At 45.2% G+C, this 22,840-nt stretch overlaps 1 protein-coding gene and 2 pseudogenes across 1 annotated transcript; all 3 read right to left on the bottom strand.

Annotated features, from left to right (window-relative positions):
- Positions 1-206: 206 nt before the first annotated feature.
- Positions 207-4,252, bottom strand: LOC148592630 (uncharacterized; annotated as a pseudogene).
- A 1,178-nt stretch (positions 4,253-5,430) lies between these two features.
- LOC148592629 (uncharacterized) lies at positions 5,431-11,075 on the bottom strand (annotated as a pseudogene).
- A 3,375-nt stretch (positions 11,076-14,450) lies between these two features.
- On the bottom strand, positions 14,451-21,564 carry TALDO1 (transaldolase 1). Its single transcript, XM_088534180.1, has 8 exons — positions 21,439-21,564; positions 18,902-19,025; positions 18,250-18,357; positions 17,388-17,519; positions 16,784-16,959; positions 16,422-16,619; positions 15,308-15,453; positions 14,451-14,682 (listed from the first exon to the last, which is right to left on the bottom strand). The coding sequence occupies exons 1-8, from the start codon at positions 21,533-21,535 to the stop codon at positions 14,650-14,652; spliced, it is 1,014 nt and encodes a 337-aa protein (XP_088390306.1). The 5' UTR covers positions 21,536-21,564; the 3' UTR covers positions 14,451-14,649.
- Between the last annotated feature and the right edge of the window lie 1,276 nt (positions 21,565-22,840).

Genomic DNA, 22,840 nt, shown 5'->3' with positions numbered 1-22,840 from the left:
GGTGAATAGTTTGAGAATAGTTGTAGTTCCACTTAAGATGTATAAATGGACTTAACACGTGGGAACCCTGAAGTTCTGCTCTGTTGTTCGTAGGGGCAGCCAGCCTGCAGAAGCAGCTTCTAGAAGCAGGACGCAGAGTGGAAACATTTTTGGGGCAAACCCCCTAAGGAAAGGGGCTCCTCTAGCTCTAGGTTGCAGCAGCTGCCTCACAGCTGTAGAGAACCATCCTGGTACTGCAACCCCACCTAGGATTTCTTCACCACCAAGAAGACCACATGGATCACTGTGCATCCCAGCACCACACTCACCACCAAAGCTGTAGAGCTGGTCCCTGCAGGAAAGAAAAGAACAAAAGGGATCTCTGTGTTGGCTCTTCCGAGGTAGGAGACCACAGCAGAAGCTGACTGGTCACTTTGATGGGATGCAGGGAACCCCAGAGCGCTACCTTCTCCTCTGCAATGCCAAAGCTTCAAAAGTGTCAGCATCAACAGAGAAGGTCCTAACTTGGTTTAAATCATTCCCGCTGGATATGGTCTAGGTTTGCTGAACGTAGTCTGTCACAGCCTACGATGACTTTATTTGATAGTTCTTATAGAGGAGTCTTGCAGGACTAATTTAGAAATTCCAAACACTTGACTATTTCTTTTAAGGAAGTAGGATACCTTAGTGCCCAAACTTCGTGTTTCACAAGCTTTCCTTCCCTGTTGTGTTCCAAAAGTTCCCATCCAGCACCCTTGGAAAGAGATCCTAAATTTCTTGCTGCTGGTGGGGTTCCTGGCGATCTGAAGGGGTCCTATGCTGCCCAGATACAGCTTTGTCTCCGAGATCTGCTTTGATGCTCTGTGGTTCCGAGAGGACTGGCACCCAGGGCAGAGATGGAAGCTGCTCGGACTGCAGCACAGTCTCACATCCCAGGTGGCGAACACCTGGAGACAAGGATGATGGGCTTTATTTTCCAGCATCTTTTTTTTTTTTTTTTTTTTTTTTTTTTTTTTTCCCTCCCTTGCTGCTTCTCCTATCAGTAACTCTGAGGCTTTGGTGACATGATGCTCCCTGAGCTATGTGTCATGGACTTACTAGCTGTGTTGATCCCTGCTTCATATTCTTGAAATAATAAGATTTCTTTTTTGACAAAAGACTATTAGCATGACATGGAATTTGCTGCTTCATGCATAGATAAGGCTTTATATAAATCTTCAGGAGTTTCTTGGTTACACATCTAACATGTCCCATAGGAGAGGAAAACAAGGCTGCATGTGTTTGAGGGGAGGGATATGGGGTCATCCAGTTTCAGGTCATCCTTGGCTGCAAGGACGTGTCTCTGTGCAAACTCTCTACGCATATAGGAACTCTCTATGCATCCAGGAACTCTCTAGGCATCCCAGGAGGAGGTTAGACGGGAAGAATGCACGGAGGAGGGCATCTTTGATACTTAGAAAATGTCCACATCGGGAAACAGGAGGAGAGCAGTTTCCATGTCCAGTTTGCTATATCCATAGTTCAGAAACATCTCCAAAGACAGGAGCAATCAAATACCTCAGAAATAGTACTGGCTATAGCAGAGAACTGAAAGCTGTCCAGCTTGTCCTTGAAGTCTTCTAAAACCACCTCTTTGGCCTCCTTTAAATTCATGCAACTGCAAAGAGAAGGAGAAGAGAAGTGACCATGGACAACCTGCTGCTAATCATAGAATCACAGAATGCTTAAGGTTGGAAGGGACCTCTAGAGATCATCTAGTCCGACCCCCTGCACACGCAGGGTCACCTAGAGCACGTGGCACAGGACTGCGTCCAAGCGGGTTTTGAAGATCTCCAGAGAAGGAGACTCCACAACCTCTCTGGGCAGCCTGTTCCAGTGCTCTGGCACCCTCACTGTTAAAAAATCTTTCCTTAAATTCATGCGGAACTTTTGGTGCTTCAGTTTGTGGCCATTACCTCTAGTTCTGTTGGTGGCCAGCAGTGAAAAGGGGCCAGCACCATCTTCCTCACTGCCTCCCTTGAGGTACTTACACTGATCCCTTGTCTTTCACCTTTGCAAACACTTCAGCAGCAGCTGCCAATATAAACTCAAGCCTAAGTCTGCTGGCTGCCGGGCAGAAGAACCCTCAAGGAACCCTCAGCTCTGGCTTAGTGTGTCCTGCCTATGCCACAAGGATTTGGTGGCTGCCTTGTTACCGCTGAAGGGCCAGCAGCAAATAACGAGATTAAGGACTCCCTTTTCTCCAAATGTGAACTGCTGAACTGCTCTTACCCTTTCTGTATGATGAAGGTGGAGGTGCTAACAGCTCCCCTGCTGCCCAGCACTTGGAAGAACCGTAGGACCAAACAGGCACTGGCAGGTCCCTTTTGGCCGAGACACTCATCAACAGCTGCATTGAGGGCAGCTTGTTTTGGCCCTTGTTTTGGCTGTGCCGCCCCCCACTGTGGTCGGTCTGATGAACCTGATGTCAAAATTGAAATTGCTGAAGGCTCGGTGGTCTCAGTTGGCGCCGGGGCACTTGTTACTGTCCTCTTCCTGTCTGTATTTGCAGGTCACCGGCATAGCCAGGGATTTCATGAATGCTCCAGGTGCTGCTCTGCTGCAGTGGCCAGTAATTTTGCTGGTGAAGATGAAGAAAGAGTGGTTTTCCTGGAGAAAAAGCAGCAGTGTAACGGTTGGTCCTGGGATGCTGACAGTTCAGACTAGGAAGGCCATGTTCTACCTAGGGAGGGTGGTTGTGGGGCAATATTAATCTCCCATACATTTGGGGTGTAAGAGGTATAGGCTGATAAGGCAAAATCAGTCCAAGGAGTACAGCACTATATTAAGAATTTGAAAATATTTAATCCAGATTGCTCCCCATGCCACATGTGACACTGTAGTTATGCCAGATCCCTTGGAGGAACCTGCTTCCTACCTGGCTGTTGACTCAGGTGTCTGTGTCGGGAACCCATTTACCTGGTCCTCAGCACAGAGTACCTAAATTTGCTCTAGCTGGACAGGATTTATGCACTAGCAGCACCTCCAGTCTCTCCCCACCACACTGGGAGGCCACGTCTTGGCCACACACATGAAGGCCTGCAGTGAGATACTGTGAATACCCTTTCTAGGCATCTGTTAAAGGGGGAGAGCCCTCGTGAGGGTGTTGACTGCATGGGCTCTGCAGGCTTTGCCTTAAGTGTTCACACAGACCGTACACATACGGTACCCCATGGAATTAGCATGGGGATCAGAAAGCTGTTGGTAGCACAGGGAAGAACAGCTCAACTTGGCAACGTGTCTCCCTCTCTGGGCTTCCTCCCCTCGGTGCCTAACAACAGCATTTGAGTCTTGTCCCAACGCCGTGGGTCTATGTGCTTGGATTATTGCCGGATTCACCGGGCAGCTACAACCTTTGCACGCCACATGCAGCAAGTCTGGGGCAGTACCTTCCTGCTGGTGCCACGTCTCTCAAGAGGAACCTCCACCTGCACGTGGGTGCTGTTGCTGCTCACGAGGCACTCGGGATGGCTCCTCTGAAGATGGTCCTCCTGCACGTCTCCTGTGCTCTGGGGGCTGGGGACAGTCAGTTGCACTCGGTCTCAGAGACACTGCAGCGCTGCAAAAAGGAGGCATCGCACAAGGGGACAAAGAGATCCGAAAATGGGTGGTATCTGTTATTGAACAAGGAGAACGGGCAAAGCTCTCTGTTCTTGGTATGTCGTAACTCCCCCAAATCCAAAAAACAGGCAGCAAAAAGCAGAGCAGCTTGGATCATGCATGTCTGCTCCACCACGCTCAGGCAGGGGCAGTCTGTTTCTCCTTCAGCATGAGCCCTGCTGTAGCAGGTCCTTGGGCTGTGCGCCCATCTCTGCAACCTAAGGACAAGCTACATAATGAGACCATTCATTTTTTGCAGAGGTGTTCCTTGTTTAGAAGAAAAGGAAATGCTTCCCTGACATTTTTGACAGTATCTGTTCTTCAGGTGACCAGAAACAGGATATTTCAGTTCATCTCTATAGATACACTAGTGATATTCTGCCATGGGAGCAGATGCTGAAAATAAATGCACTGGCCCACTGTGTCCCATCCGTGTATCCTAGTGGCTGTTTTCCCTACAGCTCCACTCTCCTGTACCTCTTTCCTTGTAACCGTTTCAAGAACACACTTGAGTAAATAATAGTAGAGAGCAATCAGTAGGAGTAGCAGCACATATCCCTCAGTGATGGAGTCCTGGGATGCAAGAGGGAGCTGAAAGGACCAGGGAACACAAGGCTAAGTCAATACCTTGCATTTTGGCAAGGTGTTGTCTTACTGATTTGTCATCAGTTTGTTGCTGCTCTCTATATCCTGGAAAATGAAAAGGAAGAGCTGCCCACAGATGTTGCAGCCTTCCCAAGGGATGGTGGTACTACTCTATACAGACCTTCACATTCTTTCTTATCCACTAGCAAACTCCAAACACCAAGTACAAAAACGCTGCCTTCCTCTTGTGAAAGGCAAGTTACGGACTGCCACTTTTGCTTACCTTTGCCTGCAGCTGAAAGGGGGAAAAAATCCAGGATCCCGTGCAGTGCTACAACAGTACAACACAGGCACTGACACAGGGCTGTGTATCAAACTGTGCTGCGTACAGCAAGCTGTGCCTGTGGTTCCAAGGAAGCTGTGGCAGGGGGCTTGCTGCCTTGCACAACTTCCTTTCCTTTTGTAGGAGGAGAGCAGCCTAGTTAGCTGTGGATTCCTTCTTGCAATGAAAACCTTCATCCTCTGTCATCTTCAGACACCCAATACACTGATTTTACCCCACGTGCTTTCCTTAAGATGAATATCACCTCAGCATACCTAGTTGTGTCACTAAACACTCTCCCCTGGTCCACATCTTGCAGTTTTTTAATTTGGGTAGTAATCACAGCTTGGTTTCTCAAGAAAAGAAGTGATTAACCGTACAGAATTAGCTGCAAATCAGGGTTGGCCTTTGACTTCACACAAAGTGAGTTTGAGGACTGCCTACAGGCTGCCTGGGGGGTTGCTCAGGTCTCTTGAAGCTAGAGAAATATATAGCTGGGAAGAAGGGGACAGGGCTTCAGGTCTTGCGTTGCCAGAGTGCTGCAGAGATGAAGCTGAATTCCTAGCACGGACACAACTCATTAGGGCAACATAATGTCAGCCTGGCTGTCAGTCTGCATCTGCGTGAAACAGACTGTGGCAAGACAAGAGTTCTCTCTGCTTTCTAGAAATGCTGCATTTCCCCAGACAAAACTGTGTCCAGAGGCCGTGTGACTATGTGGACCTTACAGAGCAAATGGGAGAGCCCTAGGCAGACACTCACCCTGCACGTTCCCAATGCATCTGAGCTCAGTGTGACCTAGACCCCGAGGTGAAGCAAGAGCAAAGATGTGTAGGTCAGACTGCAGAACTTCCTTCCGTTATACTGAAATAAAAACAGAGCAACATGATGGGCTTTGGCAGCCCTCACCCTGATGGCACAGCGGCCACGAAACACACGGGGGCCTGGCAGGGTCTCCCACCGTTGCGGTTTTCCCACGTGGCATTCACAGATGCAGTGCTGCTGCTCTCCTCAGTGAGCACCCACGTGCACAGCTCGGAGGGACCTGGCACCTGCACAGCACTTATCATGCAGAAGGTCAGGAAAACACAGTATCAGACGGTGGGGATCAGGGGATGGTCACATCAGAGCTAGATTCCTGCACAGAAAGAAAAACAGGTAACTACCACTGGGGTGGACTCATTAATTGCTTCCTATTTCTTTGCTTTGGAGGTAGCAGAGGGGCTCTGTGTATTTTTTCTAGCAACAGAGGTTTGCTTTTCAGTCTATGATTTTTGTATTGTTTTTCTAGAGCTTCCAGGCTAATGTTATAAAGCCCAGGAGTCCCGGGGAGAGCAACTATAAAAGGTGGCCCGTGATCCTGTCTACATTCCAGGAAGGAGCAGTGACTGTGGTCACCTTAGATCAGATACCAATTTCCTGTGGTGAGAAATGTCATCAAACAAAACCTGTTTGATGCCACAAAACTTGAAAGAGCAAAAGATGCAGAGACCTAAAAGGATGCCAAAACTGACAAAGAGTTAACAGCATATACATATAAATACAGTTAGGGGTTCTTGGGCCCATGGATACTTGAGGAAAGAAAGACTCCTGTTGCCCTTGAAGACATTTGATGCAGATCTTGCATTTTGTGATAGCTGTTTCATGGTGAGAGGTGCACAGCCAGTTTTCCCTGGCCTTAGTCACCTTTCTCTTGCACTGGTGGCTACCACTGTAAAGGAAACCTCCTCATATGGCAGGAGGCTGTTCCTTTCACTGTTGTTTGCGGTTGGTCTGAGGAATGTGGGTCCTTCTGATCCCCAAGGAACAGTCCTCCACAGGCTTTTCCACTGGAAAGAAGGGGAAGGAAAAAAAAAAAGGGGGGGGTGGTTTAAGGGTTTTGTTAAGGCTATTTCCTTTGCTCTGTTGAGATCTTCCTCAATAGATACTGACCATGGCTGGAGGTAGGACACTGCTAAATGGACTGACAGTCCGACTGGCTTTATTGCTCTCATATATAGGTATATATGTTAGGTTACATTGAAGTCTGAGCTGTTACACATAGCTATTAATGATAATAGCCAAGAAATTTCTGCTTCAACTCTTTTAATCAGGAACTTTCCCAAGACCGTGTAGCTGATCTAGCAGAGGATTGAATTTTTCTTTCCCCAAAGCCATGGCAACACGTCCTTACACAAAAGCAGGCTGTGTGATTTTTTTTTTCTTGCTTGTTCACACAGCTTTTCTTTTCTTGCTTAAAGACCTGGCATAGTCAGAACGTGTGACATAATTGTCTGTACTTGGGGATACACTTACCTGTGAAGGAGAACTGCAGAGAACAGAGGTCAGAGCCTGGCCTCGCTTCGCACCCAAAGCACTGTGTGGATGGATCTCCTGCATCCAAGGCTCAGCTGGCAGGGTCATCATTCGCCTTGGGAAGTCCTCAGCCATCAGCTCCAAGGGGTAGGTCCACCCCAAGGCCATGCCATCATACATGAGGATGCCTGCTTCCCAAACCTAAAAAGAGCCAAAAAGATGTGAAGCATTAGTTTGGCCTCTAGAATCAACTGGGAAATCATGAGGCTTTGAGGAACTTGCCCAAAGACAATAAATTTTCATTGTAACAGATGTTACACGGCCAACTGAGGCACACAACACAGAAAGCAAATAAATAATATTGCAATACAGATATAATAAATTCACAAGCTATGTGGAAGTGAATTTCTGCAATAATGATGCCATGAACACAGGATGAAAAGAGAAACAAAAGTAAAAATGTGAACGGTTAATGTTCTTTAAAACAATCATTGGTGCCAGTTCTAAGGAAGAATATCTAGGAGTTCACAAGCTCATCCAATGTACCCAGATTTCAAGAAGGGTTTGGGTATCTTTGGGGAAAAAATCTTTGCATGAATTTTAGTATAAGGAGAAAAACACAGTCGAACCGCCAATTTTCCGTTCTATTATTTTATAACATAAAAGTAGTTACATCTTTTTATATATAAAAAGACTGGGGACAATCATAACATCTTAGCAAGGTTAAAGTTTGGTCCCATGGCTTCCTGGTACTCAACTGTTTCTTCTTACCTTGGACAGGTGCTTCACCTGGTGTGCCCCTCCAAAATTTTGTGAGCTTTAAACACCCACAGGGGCTTAACTTGCACAGTGAAAATAAAATTTAGAGCCCTCACGTTGTTACCAACCCAGGTGGTCTCTGTCCCAGTTACCAGTGCCATGGTTTTGCAACACAGTGGTGCTTGGTGCACTTGCCTCACCGTGGAGGAGGAAGGGATATCTCCTGCAGAAAGTGCAGCCAAGGTCCTCTCCACGTGCGGCACCTCACCCTGTCCCCATCTCAATCCCACAGGCTCAGGTTGTAACTGGTGGGACAGTTCTAAGGAACCCTATGGGGCAGGAATAAAAGCAGCAGTTAGAGGTGGGGCTGACAGGCCATCCTTTTTCCTCTGCAGAATTTATTGTTTATTTTTTATGGCAAACCTTTTTTTCTTGAACTCTGATACCTGGGATTTGGGCGTTTGTTTATGGATGGATGTGAGCCTGAAGGCTAATCAAATGTGGAAGAAGGATGTAGAAATCTTGAAATATTTAAGGGTAAAGAATTGGAAAAAAACCAATGTTCACATCCTGTCTTTCAAACTCTGCTTTGTGGACTAGAGGACATCTAGACACCACGTGCCTCCGAAGAGGTGACCCATGGTGATGAGCACACCTTGGGTGGCTGCTGGGTTCTGGTTTGCTGTCCAAGCAAAGCTGCATTTAGCCAATTGTGCTGGGTGAAAGCAGCTACCTGAGCACAGGCAGCAGTGGCATCTGGGGTGGGCAGCTTCCCAGGCCCGTGTCAGAGCAAGTGCCAGAGCCATCTTAAATGGAATGTTGGTGGCGTTATCCTTGCGGGGTGAAATCATCTCCTAGGATCAGCAACAGCTGGAGAGCCTAAGGAGACACTAGAGAGGAGACTCAAAAGGACCCTGTGATTCACCCATTTTCTTCAAAGCAGGTGTGTGTTTCACCTCCAGGCTCCTGAGCAGTGTGCAAGGCCTGCTGGGCTAGAGGAAAAGCACAAAACCTATTTCCTTGGCATCTCCCCTGGCCCATTTCTTGTGGCTGTCCAAATCCTACCTGTTGCTGAGCTGAAGATGTCTGGTGTGAACCCCCATGTTAATGGGGGTCCTATGACCTGACCTGCAACACTAGGGATAAAAATAAACTTTACTCTCTGTGGCTGTGACTCCTTCATTAAAGGAGGGAATGGGTGCTTCTGACAAATGAATAGGTCATACTTGGTGGGTTTTTTTTTCCCTCAAATTTTATGTATTTATTTTTCCCTCAACCTGGTAAGCGGCCTGAAGCCAGTACTATGCAGCCTCCAGCTGACCACAACCTTAAACTCAGCTCTTTGCAGAGCTGATGCATGGTGGATTTACGAGGGCTCACAGCAGCATCTCCACTCACCCTCTCCTGCAGCTGTCAGGAAGCGCCTGGGGCTGAGTGCTATTCATTAACAGCCAATTTGATGGCAGGAGCAAGAGAGGAAATGCCTGTTTGTGGCAGGGATGCTGTGCATGCCTTGCTGAGGCACCTTCTGGAACCAATTATTTGGAAGAGTCATGTTATCTGATTGCTTTAAATGATGACTGTGCTAGCGTGAGCTGGCAGCTCTGCACGTTCTTATCCACAGAACTACATGAAAGGATGTGTTACTGGCACAAGAAACAGCCCAGAAACATCTGAACTAATAATAACCTACCTGAATTTGGACAGGTACTTGGAAACTGTCCTGTTTCCTTGGAGAAACTGCCAGAGGACCTGTGACACATTGCACATACCCTGTCACTGCTGCTCTCTATAGAATTAAATACAGGGATCTCTGTAGGAAATCAGCGTAATGCTGATACTTATTGGATAGGGAGCAATAGCTGGCACCCCGGAAGGTGCTGGAGCCTGGGGGGTTCATGGAGGAAGAACATGTTTTACCTCTTACAAGGCCACAGGAATTTGCTGCGCTGTGACAGTACCTCACACCTCGGTCCTGTATGTTTGAAGGGATGCTACAGGCTCAGCTCAGGGAGTACCACGGTTTGGACATGACAACTGGGGCACATGAATGATCAAGCAGCTCAGCATGACCCTGGGATAGGGCCTGGTCCTGTTATGTTTGCTGAGAGTCCTGGGCTCTGTGAGCACCTGGGATCACATGAAGCTTCAGGACACTCTCTGCACTCGTTTTCTGCTCCTGTAAGCTGCTTCAGGGCTACCTCAGAAGCGTCAAAGGCAAAAAAAAAAAAAAAAAAAAAAAAAAAAAACAAAACTTTTTTTCCTCAAATATTGAGCAATAGTGCTAAAAGCCACAGAGCTTTCCTTACCTCAGATAGAAGATTTTGGAGGAGGTAGAGAAGAGATTGGCCTCTCCTTCCTGCTGGCATGGAGCTGCAGAGCTGTTTTTCAGTTCTGCCACTGGGAGCCTGAAAGTGCAGTTCAGAGTCTTAGAAAACCCATCTTCTTCAGCACTGGAACAGGGAGAAGCAATCCCTCAGTAACACAAAAGCACCTGACAGTGGCATATGAAGAATTAACACCACATTCCCCAACAGCAGGGGAGACCCTCAGCTTTGCTCTAGGCCTAGAGCTTCCCCCTCCTGTGTATCCCTACTCAACTGGGGAAACTCTGCTATGGGCAATGCAGCTGAGTTCTTTTTTTGCCTAGTAAATGGACTGTGGATAGAGGATGGCTTTCCATGCTGAAATCCCTGTTATGTTACTGTTTGGTTATCCAGTATGTTTTATGGGCTTGTGGTGTGACATCAGCAGCCTAGCAGGGTGCTGGATGCAATTCCAGGGCAGAAAGCTTCACCAGGCTCCTCATTCTCCAAGTAGCTCATTTGGATCTATCAGAATTCCAAGGATGAGTGGGAACAAGGTGTGGGTGTCTTTAGAACAAGTTATTCTTCTTTCTAATTGAGGAAGCTGCAGAGCAAAGAGGCTTTGGAGGAGAGAAAGGGCAGCAATTTGTGTCTCATGGACCTCACATAGAAAAGATCAGTCCAGCATGTTTGTTGCTAAATCTACCCCCGTTAACAAGGTATATGTTAATAGGGGGTGTAGAGGGGGTTCTAAGTTGGTGGGAACCCTCTTCCAAGACTCCATAGCATTTGGATCCCATGGTAGCTCCTCACCATCACTGACAGAGGTCTTCCTTTTTCTGTCCTGGGAATCATAAACCAAAATCTAAGATATGATAGGCAAGAAAGAACGTGTCATAAACATACAGCAGCATTTCTACATCTGTCAGCAGGGACCAACAAAGTATAGAGAAACTTTGCTTAAGCAGTAGGGCACATAGCAAAGTCTACAGCATCTCAGTTGGATTTCTATCTTGTACTATGAGGGAAAGCTGCCAAATAGGTTAAATGAGACCTACCCACAAGGCATGCTCATGGGAGGAGGACTCCAAGCTAAGGGAGGATCCCAGGTATGAGAGGTTCCTAGAAAATGCACTTCCCAAGGGTAGCAGGATTATCCACAGAGGAAAGACCAGGGACTTTCCAGGCATTTCCTTGCACTGAGCTGTTTGGTTGTCACAGAGATCAAAGGCACAGCTTTCTCATGGGAATGACTCCCTGAGTGAAGTGCAGGACAGGATGGGAGGCTCTGGCAGGTGCTCGCATGGGGATGGCTCCCACCCATGGATCAGAACTGCTGCTCTCTCCCCTGCAGGCTACTTAAGAGCTTGGAGCCAGTCTTTGTGTGAGTCTTTGGGCTCCAACTGGAGCAACTTGCACAACTGCGGGAAGCAGGGAAAGCAGGCTGGCAGCTCGACTGGACTGTGATGATGTTAAATTGTAAGTGAGAGCTCACCCGGACAGCAGAGACACAGACCTGCCTGTGGTCATTACCCAAGGGCAGGTGACACATCCACAGTGACGAAGGGGGCTCAGGCAGCAGTCGCCCCCAGGCATTTCCAGGATGCAAGAGGGGACTACGAGGCAGGCAGCACCACCACAACAAAACACTTAAAAACCCTTGGAGGGTAGCCCTGGGTTCCTCTGTTCAAGGACAGCCTCTTCATAGATTTAGAATCATAGAATACTTAAGGTCAGAAGGGACCTCTAGAGATCATCTAGTCCAACCTCCCTGCACACACAGGGTCACCTAGAGCACGTGGCACGGGACTGCGTCCAAGCAGGTTTTGAAGATCTCCAGAGAAGGAGACTCCACAACCTCTCTGGGCAGCCTGTTCCAGTGCTCTGTCACCCTCAGACTTCTGGCTTCCCCACCCATTTTTCAGTGACAACAAATGCCTTTAGATGCAAAGAGCTATGCACAGTGTGGTACAGAGCAGACTGGATTTCAAGGGAGTTTGATACCACTCCACTGGTTTCAGTGGAGCCCTGATGCACAGCCCAGAAGAGCTTCCTGAGAAGATCTATTGCAGAAGTCCTGTGAAATAGAACTCTGAAAACAAAGCAGAAGGGGCTGGAACTGCAGACTGTGGGCAGCAGGATTCCTCTCTCCATAATCACTGTCTGCTTGGGCTACAACTAGCAAGTGATGCTCCCATGAGTCAGTCCTGCCACAGGTAAGCTGGTTTGGTAGTGAAGGAAGATGGTTGTTGACCCTCTGTCAAGAGCAGCTGAGGTCTAGGCTAGCTGCTGAGAAGTGATCTACCCCTTAGCACACAGCTGAGCTGCTTGCAGAAACTGGCCTGTAGCTCTCCACCTGTTTTCCCTGCAGAAAAGGCATGTCAGTACCCCAAGGTTGTCATACAGCTCCACATTATCTTGGATTTTTAATTTAGTGCCAAATAAATGTTGCAGGTGAACAACTGAGGCAAATGAATCTGTGAAAAAATTAACTGTTGACAGCAGTGGGCTTTAAGTATGGACAGATGCTTCTTCTGTGTTGCTTCTGGAATCAAGCTAGTACCAGGATTGAGCAGCCAGGGCCAATGCTACTTGGGGGAACTCTGCCCCACTCAGTACTCTGCAGTACAATCACATCTGAACCCTTCTACCTGTATGAAGGTGATAAGCAGCCTAAAATACCTCCCAATTTCTTTGCAAATAAATTGGCATGAGGTGCTTGTCTTACAGCTTGTCTTGCATTCTTATGTGAAGACATACATCATCCAGCTACCTAAGTGAAGTAATACCAATTATCTGGGAGAGGTTGATCTCCTGTCAGTGACTGAGGAATGATTCCCATTTTTTTTTCCAGGGGGAGATAAATGGCAACTGCAGTCTCATCATATTTTTCTACTTGTACAGATAGGTCTACAGACCCAGATCTTCCTCTTCAGAATATGGAAATAGTTGAGGTTTTCATCTATCAGTAGCTGAGAGCCATCTTCTAGCACACTGAAGGCAGCATTGTTCATTATTTGCTAGATGAGGTAGGCTGGCTGTGTGGGAGACAGCTTTGTGTGGCTGAGGAACCTCATCCTACCTAATAATCTGGTCTATCAGTTAAGAAGGATTATTGTAATAGCAGTTATTAGAAAGCACATTTAAGTGACTGCTTATGGCACAGGTTACCTTTCAGAAGTTGTCTTTGGGTGTTCTGGCTTGATGTGGCTCCAGTGCAGTGATTTGCAGCTTTGAGGTACCCAGGGAAGTTAAAGTCTTGACTGGATGGAAGCTTCATTCTCTTGCCTGAGGAAATGGTGACTTTTTATAGGAGTTAACAGCTGGAACCAAACTTGCCTATTTGTGATCTGCTATGAAGCTAGAACTCTTCTCATCTCATGCTCTGGAGCTGAAATTAGGAAAAAAGACCGAGAAAGCTAAAGCTGAAGCAGAGAGCCCTACTAGCTTGTGCAACTCCACTGTATTTTAGGTCCAGCTTCCTCTTCAGCACAACACAAAACACTCTAATGGTTTTTTATTATCATGGGGGCCTAAACCATCACACTGGCTCGTGACATTCATGACTTGCACTGGTAGGTGAGATCCTTGTATTACGTATTGAAGGGAGCTAGGGACAGGATACAGGTTTTAATGCCAGCTTGACCTTTTAGAGAAGGAGACCTCCCCTTCCCTCCCTTCTCTTAAGCACCTGCTTTCTGCAGCTTTCTTTTCCATGTCATTCACCTGTAGAGGAATTCACTAGAAAGGAGATGCCTTAAATCTACCTACTGTGTTGCACTATCAGGCCTGTGGGAAATGAAGATACAATAATATTCTAGCAGTCCTGCATTTTTGCTCCTTGACTTTAGCATATATCCCAGGAGAATTTCACCTAACTGTACTAGAAAGTAACTAATTTCAAGGTTTTACATTTCAAGTAATGCTAACACTACTGATCTGTTTCCCTGGCTTGTTTTTCTTGTATTATCCAAGCTTGAGTGAGAGCAATAAATACATAGCCTAAAACCTAAACATTTAGGAGGCCAAATTCAGACAACTTCATCAGGAAATAGATAAGAGGTTCTGTTTATATGGAACAATTATCTACTCTTGGTGGAACTGGACCTACATAAACCAGTAAGATTTCATTAGTGTTGACCAAACACAGCATGAAACGTAAGTGGATGCTTCCCTAACTTAATAGAAATTCATGGAATTGACACCATGATTAGGTCATTGCTCAGAGAGGGACTGCACCACGGCTTATTCTTTTGCAAACAGGAAGCTTAAACACAAAGAGAAAGGGCAGGGGGTTATACAGGGTTTAAAAAGGGAACTTTATTGGTATGGCAGGGCTGGCAGCATTTATGACTATGCCTTAAAGCAACATGGTAACTTGTTCCAAGAAAATAGCCAAAGCTGTAGCTGACTATCCTGAATCATATTCACATGCTCATTCTATCACCTCAGATGAAACAACTCTGTTATTTATCAACTGCTCTAGAGGCTGTTTCCTAATTTTGAAATGCACCTAATCTTCACTGACATTAAATGCAGTGAAATGACCACATTACAAGAAAAGAATGTGTTAATTTGAGTATATTGACAAGAGTACCACAAAAATTGAATTTTTGTCCCTTTGCAAACTGATTAAAAAAGCATAATACAGAAATCTATTCAATATATAGCATAAGACTTTTACAGGTAAGACATTTTTACATCCACTTAATTTCAAATGATCCACTCATTGAGTCTTGACCAGCCAGGAAAATGATGATTTGCCTATTTTCCATTTTCAGCACTGAACATTCGATCCTAGAAAAAACAAGTGAACAAACTGCAGTTTAGCAAGTGTTTAGGAAGCGCACTCTGCTTTAATAACATAGGTTTTAGTCAATATGAGCAGCTGCCAGTCAGGTCTGGTTGTCAGGTGTTCTTAATATGTATTTTTTCTTCTCCTTTGGCACACAACTCAATTGTATTTTAAAACCTCTCCTACGTTATCAGAAAACTTTCCCAAGGCCTCTTTATACTCAACTCTGTCCTTCATGCCCTCTAATGAGGGGAGTGGTATATTTCCAGCTCACCATCTAAAGAGTATTAGCTTTGTCCTGGATCACCACTGAGAAGCAAACATGTTTAGAATCAGACCTAAAGGGCTTTTCATTTGCAGAAGTGTTATTTCAATTAGCTGCCATTTTAAATACTGCCTTGGGCTTCCTACAGGTGTCTGTGTATGCCTGGCACAGATTCCTTGTTGACTTGCAGTAAGGCAAAGTTTACTTTAAATGCAGACACCATCATCATTCCGGCTAAGGGGTCACTTTTGCTGCTCATTACTACCCCACTTTCAGGTTTCTAGTCTTATTTCAGCCAACACACAGCTACTTATGTGGAAGAACCCGAGAGCCAAACAGATGCAGCACAGTAGAACATCTACCTTTAACATTTGCTCTAGTTTAACTGCATCAGCAGCAAATTTTCTGATCCCATCTGACAGCTTCTCCACAGCCATTTGGTCTTCATTGTGGAGCCAGCGGAATGTTTTCTCATCCAGGTGGATCTTCTCAAGATCACATGCCTGAGCTATATAAGGAGAAGGATGAAAAATCATTATTGGCTTGGTATTAAATACCATGAATTTCCTAAAAACGTCAAGTCTTGACTATTTCTAACAGAAAAGTTTTGAAAACCACTTTCAACATGACTTGCTGTATCAGTACCTTTTTTGATACAAAACTGAAGATGCTCCTGCTCTGTATTATTATTTCAACATGCTAAGAAAACTAGATACTCAGCTTCTCTTAAAAGACAGTTTTCACATGCATGCAATACACTGTATCTGCTTCTCAATGGTACAATAGTGTCAGGCTCACTGCCAAGAAGGCAATGAGACAATCTAAGCAAACATGCTCAACAATCAGGTCTTTGATTATTTGGCAAGTGCTAACAAAAGCCTAATTGATAACATGCCTACCAGCTATCTAGCACACTACATGCTGCAACCCATAGCTACAGCTGGGCAGGAAGCTGAGCTCCTAAGTCCTGCTGTAAAACTCTAGCAGGACTAAGGAAAGGCAAAAATGGTCTAGTAGGAATATACATTCTAAACCATCACAGCAAAGTATCACTAAAACAAATCACTTAGTCTTGCATATGATTCATTTCTACAGTTTTGAGGCACTGATCTCTCACTACACATCCACAGCTAACAATATTCACTAATGCACTGTTAGCAGTGATTCAAGTAAGTCCCAAGGATATGGAGTATAAAATTGCTTCTTCTGCTCTCCCCATTCTCTGCGGTGAGGACTCCCCCGAGGGGGAAGGTGTTACTTAAACACACTCAAAAGTCTCAGTTCTGGAGTGTGCTCATTAGAAGCCACTACTGTAAGACAATGATGAAACTAAGACCCTTTAGAGAGGGGTCCAAGCTTTATCTTAAAACAGGATAGAAGCAAATGGCACAGACATAGATGGGACTACACATTGTTAGTGGTCAGAATCAGAGGAAAACTAAACAAGTCTGTATTACATAAAAAAAAGGAACTTACCATCTTTAATACTGAGTGTGGGAGTTAACTTGACATACTCTTTGCTGAGCTCTGCCAAGAGCTTGGGTGAAATAGTGAGATAGTCACAACCTGCAAGTGCTTTTATTTCTCCTGTATTTCGGAACGAAGCGCCCATCACAATAGTTTTGTAGCCAAACTTTTTGTAGTAATTATAAATCTTAGTGACACTCTTGACACCTAAAGAGGAGAAAGTGGTGGTTTTCAGAGTAGCTCCCTGGGAGTTCAAAGACTACTCATAACACAAACACTGACACGTGTTTCATAAGAGAATTTCTCAAAGTAACTTGCAGCTGGAATGAGTAGCTCACGTGCTTTTAGCAATGTGTTAAAGGCAACTTTACCTGGATCCTCTGAGGGCTCGTAGGCTTTCTTATCCCCATTTGCAACATACCAGTCCAGGATACGTCCTACAAATGGGGAAATCAGAGTAACACCAGCCTCAGCACAGGCAACTGCCTGAGCAAAGGAGAACAGCAAGGTCATATTGCAGTGAATCCCATGCTCCTCTTCCAGAACCCTGTGGAAAAAGACTGTCTTAAAATGGTGATTTTTTTTTCCCCCCCTCACATATTGACTTTGCATTCTCAGAAGAAAGCAGTAGGTTAAGCTACTTAAAACATTTAGAAGAGTGCTACAGTGTATAAGCTTTCCACTTGTTTGCCTATATGCACAGTAGTTTGAAACCTAGGGTCAAAATGCAGACCACTTAACATCCTATCCCAAGGAATCCATTTTAGGAACAGCCTGACCCTCACAGGAACAAGCTTTTCTCATTTCAACTAAAAGCTCTCGTGTAGCACCTCACTTGTTAGCTGTAGTCCTCCTAGCAGATCGCCTGGAGCAATGTTTGCAAAAAACAATTGTTTAAGTGTAGAACACATGTCAAACGCCTGTGAACTGCCAAAACATGCTGTGAATCAGTGCGTCAGGTACCAAAATACTCACTTGCCAGCCTGGATCCCTTCCCACGTTGACGAGAGCTTTATGAGAATACGATCTTTACCAATTCCTGCTTCCTTATAGAGGTCAATGAGGCGCCGGGCCCTCTGAATCATTCCTTCCTTATCAAAGGACAACCTTTGAAAGGAGAGCAGGAGTGCATAACATCAAGAGCTTTTTTTTTTTTTCTCCCCTCATCACAAAAATTCAGGACATTTATCTATTATTTCACTAGGATTTCTGTTCCAATAAGCTTTTCTTGGTTGAAGGTACTCACTGCCTTGTAAGCTCATCAAGCAGTTGTAGGAGAGCGCTTCTACTTTGACTAAGAGAATCCAAAGCTCAAGATAACATAAATTTTAGTCTATTAACTTTCTCAAAGTTATTTTTTCTTTTTAATAAGAATGTAGAACCTGAACATTAGAAATTCATTAGCAAAGACAGATCCTAGGCAAGTCTTAAGTTTTATTTTGCTAGATCACACTTAATTAAGCAAAATAAATGCTGAATAAAAGATCTTGTTGGTATCTTCTGAGGCTAAGACACTAGCACAAAGAAGAGAATGAGCAAAGTTTTAAATACGCTAGAAGCAAAACATTTCCTTTGCTTACATAAAGGCAAGGATTGAGGAGGACCAAAATTCAAACTCTATTACTTTGTTATAACTTGGTGACAAAATGTGATGAGAATAAGTCCTGGTCAAGCAAAATAGGTCAAACCAGGTCTCCAGTTAAACGGTGACAATACATGTTTTTTTCTTGTCCTATGGCAATGAGTTGTCTATTCAAGAATATTTCTCCAACTCACATCATGCCTTTTTTGGATGTATAAATAGACAGGATAACCCAGAGGAAAATAAAAAACTAACCTTGCATCTACTTCTGTTGACACACGGCCAGGTATTCTCTTCAATATTTCAGCTCCAAATAACACAAAAAGTTTGTCAGAAGCATTTTTAATTTGCTCATCTTGTGACCTGACAGAAAAATAAGCAAAGAACATAACTACTTCTGTGATGCAAAGGAGGAAAACAGTAATGTCTCTAGGCCTCACCACAGCTTGGGATATCCCATTTAAAAAAAAAAAAAAAAAAAAAACCACACACACACACACCACCACACACACACTCATCTAACACTGTTTCATTGCTCAAGTAACCACTTCTACTCTATCTTTTTTTCTCTCCTCTCTCTTCCATATATCACCAATAAGAGTAGTCTTCATATCCTTATCTCTTATGTCATCCAGCTGGACTATTTTCTTGAGAATGGCTAAATGGAGATGCACTTCTTAAAAGCACTCCAGAAATTAAGGTCTTTTCTTTAGGACTTTTCTTTACATCATGGACTTCAGAAACTAGGACTTTTCTTTAGGACTGAGACTTCCTGGGACAAGAGAAAGCGCTGTGAACATGTGAGGGAAAAGCCTAAAATACTCCTAATACAACAGAATGCTATTTACATTAAAAAAAATCTTAAATATAGATCTACTGAGATAGAAAGGGGAAAAAAATTACTTACCCACCAAGTTTTCTTCCATACTCAACTGCATCATCCACAAGTTTCTGGTAAACTGGCATCTGAGCAGCAGCTAGTATGAGAGATGGGTTTGTAGTGGCATCTAGGGGCTTGTACTCATCAATTGCTGGGAAAATAAAAACAGCCTGTTTAAAATAATTAGCCAGCCTGAGTAAGCAAAAGGATCTTGCTCAAATATGCAAGAATGTAAATGCTTAGGACTGTAGGATAGTAACATTCTTAATAGAGCAGATTTAAGCAACATGTTGCACTAATTCCACAGCCTGAAACCTGGCAGATTCACCAGATGTTCAAGGGTAAAAAGGCTACAGTAACAAAATCAGGCAGAGCTTAGGCAATTACCCAAAAGAAATAAACTTGTGGAAACAACACCGTAAAGATAAGTTATACTAATGTTAAATTTCTTACATAGACCCTTATGTTCACAATGTAGTTGAATTTTGAGAATCACAGGTGACGATGAAAGGAAAAACTTCCTTCCCTCCTAGCAGTTTGGGTTCTTTATTTGTGCACGCCCACCCAAAACAGAACAAAAGATTTATCTCTGACTTTTTAAGTCTCAATATGCAGTAAGTAATGATTTTTTCTCCCCCTCCGGTAGGTGCTCGCAGTTTCTCAGTTCCTGTTCTTGTAACTTCCTTGTACCACCAGAACTACTTCCTCATACACATTATTTGCAACTCTGGCTTATCTTAAGCCCTGCACTGCACCTATTTCAGGTGATACCAGTTGTTTACCAGTGCAGGCTGTTACGGGGCACTCTCTGCTGCTAATCCCAGTTGAGCTGCCCGGCACACAGGGCCTGACACAGCACAGGCACGAGCCCTTCAGCAATTTCTGCTTACAAACCTGCTTGGCAATACGGCTGCACATCACAAATATAAAGATATTTATTACCAGCACGTTCTCCTCAGCATATTGCAGTCAGGGATGAAAAACCAAACTGATAAAGTACTATTTCTTTTTGCAGTGATAAAAAGAAAATAAGTAATTTTCTTTTCCAAGGAGTTCCTCTAAGCAATGATTCTGGTCCTTGAATAGATCCATTCCACACTAACAGGTCCTTTAAAATACTTCTAATTGATATGGCTATTGCTTAAAATGAAGCACGTGAACAAAACTGAGTTGTGAAGCCCAGTAACCAACTTAAGACAAGTACATTTTGACAGAGCTTATTAATTCTCTCCAGAACTGCAGGACTTGTGAAGCATCTTACAACTATGGCAACAAGCATCAGTAATAACATCAAATCTTTACCCAGTTTTCCTATAGACGAAAAGCAAGACTTTAGGACAAGTTTAAGCTTAAACTTTCAAAGCAAAAAAAGGCCACTCCAGCCACAAATGAAATCACCACCTCTTCTACAAATAAGTGAAGGACACGGTTTGTCTTTTGCTTCAGTTCCAACCAGCATCATTTTCTATGGAGCACGACACAGACAAGTTTTATATCGACGCAGAGTGGCAAACAGTGGATTTGGTGCTCGAATGAGCAGCCTCAGTGCTGTGCTTCCCTGTTATGCAACGCTTCAAGGCAAGTAACAGTTTCACCACTGCCTCAGTTTTTGAAATCAGGTGGTTAAAACACACAGCAAGTATGTGTTATCTAGTGTCAACGTATACACATGTATAGGCACAGCTTTACCTTTGGGATGCATTGCAGAGCTGCTGCTACCTCTTCAGCCTTAAATTTACTAATATGGGAAGACATTGGATGGCAGCCATTTAAAACAGTTAATCCTACAGGTGATGAATAAACAGTGTAGGAGAGGGATTATTGCAGAACAGGACTCAAAACACATTGTTCTATCCAGTGCAGCCTAACTCAGCAGAGGGATTTTTTCAGTTTTGATAAACGGTGACTGCTGCCTGTCTGCACAGGTCCTCACACAGGGGCAGTTCTGGAACAAGCAGCTTCATCATCTAATGCCACCTCCCTTCGTAACACACAGGCACCTTTGCTCAATCTTATAAGATTAAGAAACAAACAGACAGAAACACTCCTGCATTATTTCTTTGCTCAAAATCGCTATTTTTAAGATAAATACATTGAGGGAAAAGATGCATTTAGCAGGGGGAAGCACCTTCATTAGCCCCACAGAACATCTCCTCCTAGTCCAGGCCTCCGGTTAATGTTTTCCAAACCCACGTTTGGGCCGTACAAAGGAGCAAGTGTGTCAGAACGCTCAGCCAACGCGAATGCCTCCGCCAGTGACTCACGCAGGCTTGACATCTTAGTAAGAGCACTTAAACGCGCAACGTCCCGCCCTGGACGTGCTCGCTACAAGGTCCAACACCGTGAAGAAAAAGGGGGAAATCAGTAAACAAAGAAAATCTCCCCGCTCCGAGGAGACGACGCGGCTCGAGGGGCCGGACACCCCCCTCCCCGCACAGTGGTTCGTCCCTTCCCTCCCCCTGGCCGCTCCGTTTCGCCGCCTCGCGCGGGCGCGTCCATTGCCCGCGGGAGGGGGGGTTGGGGCGCGGTGGCCACCCCCCCGTCCGCCCTTGGCCCGCGCTCACCGTTGAAGTCGCCGCTGTCGGCCACCACCGTGGTGTGGTGCTTGAGCTGGTCCAGCGCCGACTCCATCTTCTGCCGCTTCACGGGGGACACCGACATGGCCGCGGCGGGGGAGACGTGGGGGGCTCGCGCGCCGCCTTTATGGAGCCCGGGGTGCCCCGCGGAGAAGCGGCCTCCGCGCGCGCTCCGCTCGCTCGCTCAGCCGCAGCCAATCACCCTCCGATGAGGGCGCAGGGGGGCGGGGAGAGGGAGAGAGCGAGCCAATCGAACGCGCGCTGACAAGACGGACCCCGGCCAGTAGGCAGCCGCGTGAAGGCAAGGAGTTCCTGATTGGCTGATTGCGCGGGTGGGGCGGGTGGGCCGGAAGGAAGAGGGAGCAACCCTGTCACCATGGCGACGGGGGGATGCGCCCGCGCCGCCATTACCCGCCCAGAGGCGGGAGAGGGGCCTGGGGGAGCCGCAGCTCCGCGTCCCGTCCCTAGGAAAACTGCTTGGATGGCAGCCCCCAAAACAAAGAGAAAAAACATGTTTTCACATCTTCCGTTGTGTATTTTAACGGCCTCACAGCAGCCCTTTAAAAAACGTCAAAAAAAAACTTTTTAAATGTCCTTTTTCCCTTGTACCCGGGAGAGACAGAGCGACAAGGATGGAGTTATAACTTAGCTATTTTAATAAATCTTACACAGTGCATGGTTATACCGTTTCATCCTTCGTTCAATTACATTAATGTACAGTACAGGGTAGTATTACCGGCAGGCAGTATAAATATAGCAGATGCACAGCTCGGCCCTGGGGAAGTTTTTAAAAAAGTGACCTCTGCAATGAGATTTACTTCATGTTTTTACTTAACATCCATTTCACAAGCAGTTCCCAGGGCTCCCAGCTTTACCAGAACGGTCAGATATGTTGCTATTGTAATCCCAAGTAGCTCTAGGTCTGATTTCTTCTCCTTTATACAAAAAAAAAAAAAAAAAAACCCAAAACAAGAACGGTGCCGTACCTTCCATCTCACCATTGGCTTTTATTTTAACCTGAGAATTTACCCTACTGTGCTCATGACACCAATGATTTACCAGTGTTCACATCCGCTTGCCCCCTCTACCCCAATGCAGAGCCAGGGCTTTTCAGGAGGACAGTCCTCTTCATTTCTCCCCGAGCAAGACCAAATTTGCAAATTCCAGCCAATATGGCAAGCCAGCAGGGATGTGACTAAAAACACACTCTCTTTACACATTTCCTACCCTAATTCAAGTTATTGTACTCTAATTCCACCTCTGCTAACAACAGTCCCTTTAAAGCTCAAGAAAATACCTTATCCACTAGGATACATATATTTTTTTCTTTTTCTTTTTTTTTTTTTTTTTTGAACAGGCCAAAATCAATAGATGCATCAGTGCTCTCTAT

This window comes from Tinamus guttatus, unplaced genomic scaffold (assembly GCF_059628265.1).
Source record: "Tinamus guttatus ecotype Peru unplaced genomic scaffold, ASM5962826v1 Tinamus_guttatus_pri_ptg000546l, whole genome shotgun sequence".
Classification (NCBI taxonomy): domain Eukaryota; kingdom Metazoa; phylum Chordata; class Aves; order Tinamiformes; family Tinamidae; genus Tinamus; species Tinamus guttatus.
This window is presented reverse-complemented; position numbering and strand designations above follow the sequence as displayed.

Coding starts and splice junctions, on each gene's coding strand:
- TALDO1 (XM_088534180.1), bottom strand. CDS start 21,535: ATGTCGGTGTCCCCCGTGAAGCGGCAGAAGATGGAGTCGGCGCTGGAC. Junction 16,960..17,387: donor GAAGGGATCCAGGCTGGCAA/GTGAGTATTTTG, acceptor CTTTTTCCACAG/GGTTCTGGAAGAGGAGCATG. Junction 15,454..16,421: donor CACACTCAGTATTAAAGATG/GTAAGTTCCTTT, acceptor CTCCTTATATAG/CTCAGGCATGTGATCTTGAG.